An 11167-nucleotide genomic window follows, 5' to 3' on the forward strand; every position below is an offset into this window, starting at 1 on the left:
AATTAAATTGATAATGAAAAGGGTTGTGCTAGAAACATTAGAATAGTTTGAATAATCAATAATATGCCAGGACACAATTATTTTATTCTTATTTATTTGGTTGAAACTGTTCAGTTATTTTTAATAGAGGAACAAGTTGGCATTTATAGACATCTCTTTGGTCAAGCATTAATTAATAACTCTGACAATCTAGCACTTGCACATAATGCAAGTAATTGACAATGAAAAGGGTTATGTTAACAACATCAGAACTGTTTGAAAATGAATGTCATGCAAAGACACAAGTACTTCATTGTTAGTTATTTAGTTCTGATACTGTTCCGTTAATTCTTCTGACAGAGGGGAAAGGTGGCATTTGTAAATATACATCTCTTCGGTCAAGCAATAACCAATAACCAAAGCGGGATTTGAAACATTGAGTATAATGAAAGATGACAGTTCCAAAGACCTGCAAACAGAAAAAAGTACAGACCATGAGTTTTAACATCAAATATTATATTATTCTAGTGCAGTGGTTTGCAACATTTTGTCTTTGACCATTGCCATACTTGAAGCACAATTAAACTAACTCATAAAAAGATGAACTGATTATTACAAGGTTTCTGAAGGTATCATCAAATCTGATTTAATGCTTTTAATGTTTTGTTTTAATTCATGTCATACACTACCCATAATATATATATATATATATATACACACACACACACACACTCACACACACACACACACACACACACACACACACACACACACACACACACACACTTGAAGTGGATCAAAAACGTTCATTCAAGTTGTCCTAAAACAAGAACGGATATTGGAAATTGGTTGGTTTTATGACATTAATGAAAGGTTTTGATCCACTTCAAATGTTGACTAGTATAAATATGTAAGCTTATGTGTACATATGTACACTGCCATCAAAGGATTGTAATATTTTTGAAACAAGTCTCTTATGCTGCAGCAATAGAAATATTTCAAATTTAATTTACTTTTAATTTTAAAAAAGGCTCCACGTGACAGTGAATTAAACATTTAATAATTTAATTGAATAACCTTGAACATATTCAGAAGTAAAATGCAACATACACAGTAGTGCAGCAGTAATATTAATGCAAAACCATCCTGACTATTTTTTATTTTTATTTTTCAGAAAAATACTGTATACCAGGGTTATTCAAATCTTACCCTCAAGGGCCAGTGCACTGCAGAGTTTAGCTCCAACCCTGATCAAACTCACCTACCTGTGATTTTCTAATGATCCTGAAGACACTGATTAGCATGCTCAGGTGTGTTTGATCAGGGTTGGAGCTAAACTCTGCAGTGCAAGATTTGAATAACCCTGCTGTATACCTTTACTTTTACTCTCAATACCTTAAGTGTATTAGAGTTTGCAAGATAATACTTTTAAAGGATAGTTCAGCCAAAAATGAAAATTCTGTAATCATTTACTTTTTTTCCAGGTTTTGTTCCAGGTTGTTCCAGGTTTGGAATTTTCATTTTTGGGTGAACTATCCCTTTAGCTAAGGTTTTAAATATGCCTAGTAGTTTTTCCCCAATGTGGTATTAATACTTACTAAAAAGTAGTTTACTAAAGTATCTTAATATTTCTTCTACTAATTACTTTGTAATAGCTCTCAACTGTTTCTCTTTTCCTTCTTTCCCTAAATCAGACCAGACCCCTGTACTGCAGGATAAAGCTGAATGTGGCAGCACTGGACAGGTGTTTAATGGTTTTCGGCTGAGCAGGGAGGCACTGACAGTGCTGCCAGATCTTCTGAGAAGTGCCACAATCCAGACCCTGGTGTTTCTTTGCTGTCTGCCAGTGGTACATCATACAGAGTGGTCTCCAGAGTGTTTTACATTACATTTACATTTTACATTTAATCATTTAGCAGACGATCTATCCAAAGCGACTTACAAATGAGAACAATAGAAGCAATCAGACCAGCGAGAAAACAACCACAGTATACAAGTGCCATGACAAGTCTCAGTTAGTCTAGCACAGAACACGTAGCTATGTTCCTCTTCAGGAACTCGAGCTGCGTCGAACGCTTTTGGGAACGCGTCTAGCGTGAGCGACTCTGAATATCGTGTGTAATCAGTCCAATGAAAGAGCGTGACGTCACGGGCGGGGTGACGTAAGCGACCAGGAAGCTATAAAAGCACGTGCCGCGCAGCTGGCATCAGCTTCGTGTCTTCAGCAAGCGCTCTGTGTGTGAATGTCCTCAGTTTGTCTTGTGAGTCTTATTTACTGTTGTCTGTCCAGTAGAGCTCCAAGTCATGTCAAAGAGCAAGGCGAAAACTAAGCATTCCAAAGGCAATCCGGATCGCGTTTCAGACTGTGTGTCCCTCCCTGCCCGCGCTACATTACGAGCGGGGATACACACAGTCTGTGCGTGGTCTGCCTGGGTTCGAAGCACGCCGAGTCGGCTCTCGAGGGGGCCGACTGTCCGCATTGTGAGAGGATGTCGGTGCGGCTGCTTCGTTCCCGGAGGGCTCTCTTTGAGGAGGGAGCCTTCGCCAGCGTTCCCCGTGGTGCTGGCCCCGCTTCTGCCGAGGCAGAACGGCAGCTGCATTCGTGGGGTTCGCAAGTGGATCTGACAGAGGGAATGGAGACGGGCGAGTCCCTATCTCCTTCCACTTCTGCCAGATCCGGCGCCCAATCTCTGGAGTCGGAAGCACGCTCTGCGGTTCCTTCCACCCAGGGAGAGGGATCGACACTCCGCCTCTCTTCCTCCGAGGAGGTCGATGTGGAGTCTGTCGACAGGGATTCGCCACCCCATTCGCCGAGGTATGAGGAGCTCTTGGAGGTGGTGACTCGTGCGGTGGCCAAGTTGAGTCTTGAGTGGCCCGGCGAGAAAACAACCAAACCGCAGAAAAGCAAGCTCGACGAACGCTTTCTGCGGGCGAGTCAGCCACCTCCTTGCCGGGGCCTTCCATTTTTTCCCGATCTGCATGAAGAGATCGCTAGATCGTGGAAGAGGCCATTCTCAGCCCGCCTGTATATCCCTTCTTCAGATTACTATGGCAATGTAGTGGGGATTGCAGAGCGCGGCTACAGAGCGATGCCCCGGGTGGAACAGACGCTCACGAGCTATCTGTCCCCCGGTACTGCATCGTCTCTGAAGGCCCCGGCATTGCCCTCCAAGCCGCTCAGAACAACGTCGGCTCTGGTGGGCAAAGGGTATGCGGCAGCAGGTCAGGCTGGTGCGTGTCTGCACACCATGGCGGTGTTACAGGCATACCAGGCTGACCTGCTGAAGGAGCTTGATGAGGGAGAGGAGATCAAGTCCGATGACATCACTGAACTCAGAAGGACCGCTCATCTCTCCGTCCGCGCCACCAAGGAGACCGCCCGAGCGATTGGGCAGTCCATGGCATCTATGGTGGCCGTGGAGAGGCATTTATGGCTGACCCTTTCGACAGGTCGACAGGTTTCAGGAGGCTCGCAAACAGGCGGCGGCGTTCCATAAATTCCTCCCTCGTCGCTCCCTCGGGGCATCTGGGCGGGAGATGCCCCAGCCGCACCCTAGCTCCTCACACCGAGAGGCTCAAAAACAGAGTGTCGCCTCTCGTGCTCCCCCGCAAAGGGAACGGGAGTCTCAGCGACGCTCTCGGCCGAGGTCTTCGAGGCCCAAACAAGATTTGAGGGCAGTTATTGATGCTAAGAAGGCCTCGGCCAAGAAGCCCTGACGCCAGAGAGCCAGGGCGTCAGAGGGCAGCCTCTGCTGGGGTAGAGCGGTGCACACCGCAGTACACGGTGCCCGTCTCGCCTCAGCGCCCTCTGGGGGGCCGGTCTGCCAACCCTGCCAGTGTTCCAGGGCTCAGCGGTCCCCAGCGAGCATCACTCTCAGTATCTTCCGCCCGTGCGCGTAGCGGGGCTGAGATGCTCGCCGCCCCTGCGGGGGCCTCTTACACCAGAGGTCAGTCTTGAGAGACTGATTCCCTTAGTAGATTATTTGCCAGCGTGGAAACTACTGCCAAATGTATCTCAATGGGTCCTGCACGCGGTAGAGAAAGGCTACCGTATTCAGTTCGGCTCTGCACCGCCGATGTTCAACGGGGTTACTCCGACGATAGTCGGCCCTGAGCAGGGTCTGGTTATGGAACAAGAAGTGAAAGCCCTATTAGAGAAGGAGGCCATCGAGGTGGTCCCTCCTCAAGACAGGGAATCTGGATTTTACAGCCGGTATTTCATAGTCCCAAAGAAGGATGGGGAGTTGCGTCCGATCATAGACCTGCGGGTCTTAAATCGATCAGTTATGAGACTGAAGTTAAAATGCTCACGATCAAGCATGTTGTAGCTCAGATCAGGTCCGAGGAATGGTTTGTCACAATAGATCTCAAAGATGCATACTTCCACATATCCATCCTTCCACAACACAGGAAGTTTCTGAGGTTCGCTTTCGGGGACGAAGCTTACCAATATCGAGTACTTCCCTTTGGCCTTGCACTCTCACCCCGCACGTTAACGAAATGTGTAGATGCGGCTCTGGTCCCCCTGCGCATGCAGGGCATCCGCATTCTCAACTATATAGATGATTGGTTGATTTTAGCTCAGTCAGAGCAGGTTGCGGCTCGGCATCGAGATGTCGTTCTCGCACATATGGGGGAGCTGGGTTTGAGACTGAATGCCAAGAAGAGTGTACTTTCTCCAGTTCAGAGAACCACCTATCTAGGCGTAGTATGGGATTCGACCGCGATGCAGGCACGATTGTCCCCTGCTCGTATCGAGTCGATCCTCATCTCAGTCGAGAGAGTCAAGGAAGGCCAGTCACTCACTGTCAAACAATTTCAGAGATTGTTGGGACTGATGGCAGCTGCGTCCAACGTGATACCTTTTCGCCTGCTGTACATGAGACCCCTACAGTGGTGGCTCAAGACCAAGGGATTTTCCCCGAGGGGCAATCCACTTCGAACTATCAAGGTCACGCGGCGCTGCCTCCGTGCCTTAGACATGTGGAAGAAACCTTGGTTCTTGAATCAGGGCCCAGTGCTGGGAGCTCCTGGTCGCCGTGTAACACTAGCGACGGATGCTTCCTTCACTGGCTGGGGTGCGGTCATGAGTGGCCACCCTGGCCCGCGGTCTGTGGAGCGGTCGCCATCTGACATGGCATATCAATTGTCTAGAAATGCTAGCAGTTTATCGTGCACTGACGCACTTCCTCCCAGACCTAAGGGATCACCATGTGTTGGTGCGCACCGACAACACATCGGTGGTCTCTTACATCAACCACCAGGGAGGTCTGCGTTCACGCCCCTTGTACAAGCTGGCGCACCAGATCCTTGTGTGGTCCCAGGGCAAACTCCTCTCACTCAGAGCAGTATATATTCCTGGGAAACTGAATGTGGGAGCAGACATACTGTCGAGGCAGGGGCCGAGGCCCGGGGAATGGAAGCTTCACCCCGAGGTGGTGGAGCAGATATGGAGAATTTTTGGCAGAGCTCAAGTAGACCTCTTTGCAACTCAGGAGACAGCACAATGCAAAGTAGGCCCTTCGTTACCAAACACCAAGTAACTAAATTAAGATACAATTATGAATCATTTGCAAACTTTGAAACATTAAACTGTTGGTTACTTTAAAACCTACCTTTCATTTGGGAGATCACAGGGATATGTGAATATTTGATCTGTTAACTGATTGCATACAGGTATGTCAGATTTATTGCATGAAAAGCTGTTGCTATCAAACATTGTTTACTTAATCAGTGTAATGGTGAAGGGATTTATCAAAAAGGCCAGTTGATGGAAGGTTTGCAAAGAAATTTCATGCTCCCTTGTAAAAGTATGTTTTTAGTATTTTTTGATTACTTGTAATAGTGTGTTTTTTTTTTTTTTTTTTTTAGACTGCTGTATTTTGTAGTTTATTATGATACACTTAAAATGAAGGTATTTGGTATTTTATTTTAAAATACATTTTGATGTATTTTTGCCTAACCCTGACAACACATATAATCAAGTTTGTTTTTCCCCCCTGATATATATACATTATATAAATATATTTAATAAAAATATAAAGGCAACACTGTCCCCATTCCCCACTGTATTGCAAATTATTTTATCTATTTAAATTCACATATCATTAGTTAGCTCTTATTTTCTTTAAATAATAGATTGAAATTGAATTATTTTAAAATCAGTGACAACACAAGGGCCAGTTTTGTAAACGAATGCATCAAACTAGGAGGGAGAAAATTATTATCAGTAACGAAAGATAAATCAGTTCCATTTTTTAAATATTGTACATAAAGACAATATTGTGTAAAGATCACTTTTTATTCCCATGCCTTCCCATGCCCCCCTCGCCACACAGCAGTTTCCTCGTCTTCCCACTGAAACATTTTGTATAGGCTTGCCTATACTTGCTTTGTTTTGTTGGAAGAGCTCCAGACTGAAAGAACAGGAAGGCCACGATGACATATCAAGGCATCAGGGCTTGTGAGATCAGATGAAATATGAGAAAAAACGTTGTTCAACAACGTCATTACAATTACACACTGTGTCTACGCAAGTAATTTAAACACAGTGGAAACATTGTTACCTTACCCACATTAATCAATAATTCACCCTCTAATTAAATCTTGCCCATGTTAACTCACCTATGTCTGCAACCCAAATGTGTTTTTCCCACAGCTCTATACCAGCACATAAGTAAATAGTAAGTAAATAAGTAAATAAGACTTGCACACTCTATTTCCACATATAGGCTTGTGTGATTTATAAAAGGAAAATGTAAGCTCTGAAATAATGCGTTCACATGTTTAAAAGTTTTGGATGTGTCGCAATAGAGCGTGCAGCTTTAGCCAGGGTAGCCATATTTCATTTTTGACAAGAATAAAACAAGCAGGGTTGTTCATTTCAGATTTCAGTAAACAAAAACTTGATAAACAATTGTGTGAATTATTGTCCTGTGTCTATACGTGCTTGGAGCTGTTGAATGAGGCATCTACACTCTTGAAAATAAAGGTGCTTAATTTTTTTTTTTGATTTGTGTGTAGATTTTTGTGTTTTTTGTTATACAAAGAAATATTTGTTCATAGGTTATTTAAAGTTCCATTTCTTTCTTACCTTTTTATAATCTGAAGAAACTTCTTTCACCAAAAAAAAAAATAAAAAAAATAAAAAATAAACCTTTTGTGAAACAGAAACCATTGGAACCATTTAGACAAAAAGGTTCTTCTATGGCATCGTGAAGCACCTTTATTTTTAAGAGTGTACCTTTATCTATGCTACGATAGGGAAGATTTTCAGTGAATAACTCAAATTTGGGCCATCATATAACTTACTAACTTAGTAGGTTAACTTAAATTACTTATTAATGCACACATGGACTAGTTTTATGATCCGTGTTTTACGGCTTGACTGACAAACGTGAGCAGCATATTACAAGCATAAGTCAATACCCTGATCGCCCACGTACATCATGGAGATGTCTATTTGACATCTGCATCTGCAAAACATATGTCTTTAAGATGTTTATGATTTAGAATGTATGTAAAACTGACATCTTATCTGACATCTGCAATCTGGGTATGACAGAATTATATTGGTTTGAACTACTTCATTTAACACCTCAACCCGTTCAGTCGTTCAAGTTAAAAATCGTTTTATTTTTGTAGTAGTTTGTATACTACAGGTGATTCAAAGAGCTTGTGTTAAGGACAGGAAACCAGAAACCAATCACAATTCATTATGCAAATGTCACAATGATGTCTGTTAAATGGATTTCGAATTGCAAACATTTTCAAAGTCTACACGTCAGTGGGAGATTTTAATTCATAAATTTCTTAATTATTAAAGTATAGCTAATAAACATACTTAATAAAGCAGACTGATCTATGTGTGCAGCTAAATTATTAAGATAAAGTAGAAATGAAGCCAAATAATACAAGAAAATAACTATTTATTTTTTATTTTTACAATATAGACAGGTCTTATTATTTCATAAGTTTTCCTGAAGTACTTCCAGGTGATGTTTGAAAGAATTGCATAGCTGTGTTGGCAAATTGAGCAAACTCCTTTCATACAAAACAACATTCAACAGTTTCTTCATGATAGCCAGGAGCCTGAAGCGGACATGAGAACTGAGAAGGAAGTATTGGAATATGATCAAATGACATTTTAAAAACCCTGTTATCTTGGAGTGATGAATCGATTGCCCTGAAGCTAAATATCATAATTGCATGTCACTTCTGTGGTTTGCACAAGAGACAGATAATCTTTCTATGTCAGACTATAACTATGTGAGACTCACACAAGTATTTAATATCATATTGTCAATCTACAGACCCCTTTGCCAATTATGCCGTGCAAAGGCAAAAGACCGTAACTTTGATTTTTGTTGAAAATTAGTTCTTGATATTTTTGGGACATTCAAGACATCCTTTATCATGTGTATAAGTATCTTGAGTCAATGTCATTGTTTTTCCGAGAAAATAATGGGTCGTCTCAACCTTAACTTCGAAAAGCCCCGGAGAAACCAAGGCAGAACACCGTATACACCAGTTACCGCTCTTTCACTTTGTTCGGAATGCTCAAATTGAGTTATGCCATTTTGACTTTGTTTAGCCACACGTCAATATGAAGTTTATATCTAATTTTAATTACGGTGTAGACAAACGAGTTAGATAGATTGCGATCTATCAAACAGCTCCATATAACAAAGCACTGTAAAGACTAGATACTTTGGCAGCAATACGTAATCGTGAATAACCTTTAAAGATTTTTTTTCTTCTTTTTGTAATGCAGATTATTCATCAGGCTGTCACTTCTAGTTGGATGCGTGTGGACTCGAATGCCGTAGCTAGCATGATCAATCATAAAATCAGTAGCCTACTAACAGTTTGCAATTAAATCCATATCCTAACTTTTCTTGTAACCCGATTAAATCAATCCATGGTGATGAACCTCATCGAAGATGTTTAATCCACAAGCATTCTGAGCATTATCCCCATTTGTTGGCATTCACATCAGTCCACAAGTCATTCTTTTAGGTTAGGCTATTTTATAAAAATCAATATAAAAGCAATTATGCTATGCCTAGCATTCTTTTACGTTATTGAGTATAGCAAATCATTTGGTATCCACAGTATCCACTCATGTTTAACTTTTAGTTTGCTTGTTACGATCAAAAAAAAAAAAAACCTTTTTTTCACATTACTATATGCAATAGCCTATATGAGACAGCCCATGATCACTAGATTGTATATAGGTGTTATTATAACTATTTTGTAAATGGTGATCAGCAAGCAAATATTGATAATGTGTTAGTTACTGTCTTTTGCCTTGGTGTGACTTCTCATGTTTTGTAGACGATGCAAAGGCAGAGTACATTAACTTCAAAATAAGGGTAAAAATTAAAGTTTGAGCTCACAATTTTTTTATGTAGATAATTTTTATTACTGAAACATCTAATTGTTAAATTTCCAGTGTCTTACCTATAATTAATTTGGAGGGACAAGTAAAAAACTGTAATTTTTCTCAGTTTCACACTCTAGCGAGTTAAGGTCTTTTGCCGTTGTAGGGCAGAATTGATATTGCACATTTTCTGCTCATAAATTCTTGTGAATTTCAAGATTTCCTGAAAAAACTCTCATTTTTATTTGCTATCATTAAACTGCCTAATTTGAATTATACTGGTTAGTTAAACACTCATATCCGCTGAGCACTCTTGTTAGTTATGGCATAAAGCTTAAAAAGGTATGCAGTAACTAACTAAATCAAACCCTCTACATAACAGTATCACATTAAATGATTACATTTTAATGTAAGATCAACGATATAACTAATAACCGTTTAAAAATCTTCTGGATTTCAAGCCAGGGTTGGTTTTTGCAGAAGTTCATTTGAATGTGATGAGGTAGTCTGGATAAGCCTGGCAATCGTGGAAAACCACAAACATGGAGGGATTTTGAATATTATCCACCACACTGTCATAGAGGTCAGGTGCCACGCGCACAGGGGGCGTCCTCATGTCACCCTGACCCTGAGTGTAATAACCCGTAAGCACACGAGCCACAAACATGAGCTGAGTCCCGTCTGCTGCAGGAACTGCATAGGTAGGTTGGGCAGAGTAGCTGGCGTTCACAGCGAAGTACGTCCCATGTCCATAGACGGTGGCTGAGAAAGGTAATCATTATCATTTAGTCTGCAAACTGTACAGTTAACGAAACCATCAGTGACTGACTGGGAATCTGTTTACTAGACTGTTAAACTATTAAGAGGAAGTTCATCCAATGTTCACCCAAAACCTACAATTCTGTCATCACTCGCTGTTTGATTTGTCACTCCTACAGTTATTGCATGACTTCACAGGACTATGAGCGAGTCAGCTGAACTTCACTTTATGGTGCATTTAGTCACTTTTTTGACCTTGACAGTCATAGTCACAATTAGCCAAGCTGTTCATAGAGGTTTGAAACAATGTATATTGGTCACAAACAAATAGTGACAGAATTTCCATTTTCGGGGTGGACTATTATTTTAACCAACCTTTAAAATAATAATAAAAAAAGCAGTTACCATTTTGCCCTGCAAAATTGCGATTAAAGTTTGACTTCATGATGGATGAGCAGGACACCTCTGATGTGCCGTGATAAAGGTTTTTCTCTCTTGCTCCCACAAGAAGACCATTTCTGTTTTCCAGCTCTATTTTACGTGCCTCGTATAACCGCCGAAGATTCATGTTCTGGATGCGCTCGATCTGTTGAAATACATTTGCACTCAAACAGCCATGTACAAATATATTTGATGGACTTCAGATTCACATCTGTTGTTCGTCATAGAAGCAAACTATAAGGACTGTACTGCCATACAAAATGAAAAGTGAAAACGATGTGAAGTTTGACTGACAAACGTGAGCAGCATATTACAAGCATAAGTCAATACCCTGATCGCCCACATACATCATGGAGATGTAACTGAAATGCAAACCATATGTCTTTAAGATGTTTATGATTTAGAATGTATGTAAAACTGACATCTTATCTGACATCTGCTATCTGGGTATGACAGAATTATATTGCTTTGAACTACTTCATTTAACACCTCAACCCGTGTCAGTCGTTCAAGTTAAAAATCGTTTATTTTTGTAGTAGTTTGTATAATACAGGTGATTCGAAGAGCTTGTGTTAAGGACAGAAAATCAGAAACCAACCACAATTC

At 41.2% G+C, this 11167-nt stretch overlaps 1 protein-coding gene across 1 annotated transcript; it reads right to left on the minus strand.

Annotated features, from left to right (window-relative positions):
• Nucleotides 1-9679: 9679 nt before the first annotated feature.
• Nucleotides 9680-10841, minus strand: LOC122145568 (protein mono-ADP-ribosyltransferase PARP15-like). Its single transcript, XM_042759442.1, has 2 exons — nucleotides 10526-10841; nucleotides 9680-10123 (listed from the first exon to the last, which is right to left on the minus strand). The coding sequence occupies exons 1-2, from the start codon at nucleotides 10686-10688 to the stop codon at nucleotides 9846-9848; spliced, it is 441 nt and encodes a 146-aa protein (XP_042615376.1). The 5' UTR covers nucleotides 10689-10841; the 3' UTR covers nucleotides 9680-9845.
• Between the last annotated feature and the right edge of the window lie 326 nt (nucleotides 10842-11167).

The sequence above is a fragment of the Cyprinus carpio genome, chromosome A7 (assembly GCF_018340385.1).
Source record: "Cyprinus carpio isolate SPL01 chromosome A7, ASM1834038v1, whole genome shotgun sequence".
NCBI lineage: Eukaryota > Metazoa > Chordata > Actinopteri > Cypriniformes > Cyprinidae > Cyprinus > Cyprinus carpio.

Bases quoted from the DNA above. Each gene is read 5' to 3' on its own strand.
- LOC122145568 (XM_042759442.1), bottom strand. From the start codon at position 10,688: ATGAATCTTCGGCGGTTATACGAGGCACGTAAAATAGAGCTGGAAAAC. The intron at 10,124-10,525 runs GTAACTGCTTTT...TACCTTTCTCAG, and splicing joins CAATTTTGCAGGGCAAAATG to CCACCGTCTATGGACATGGG.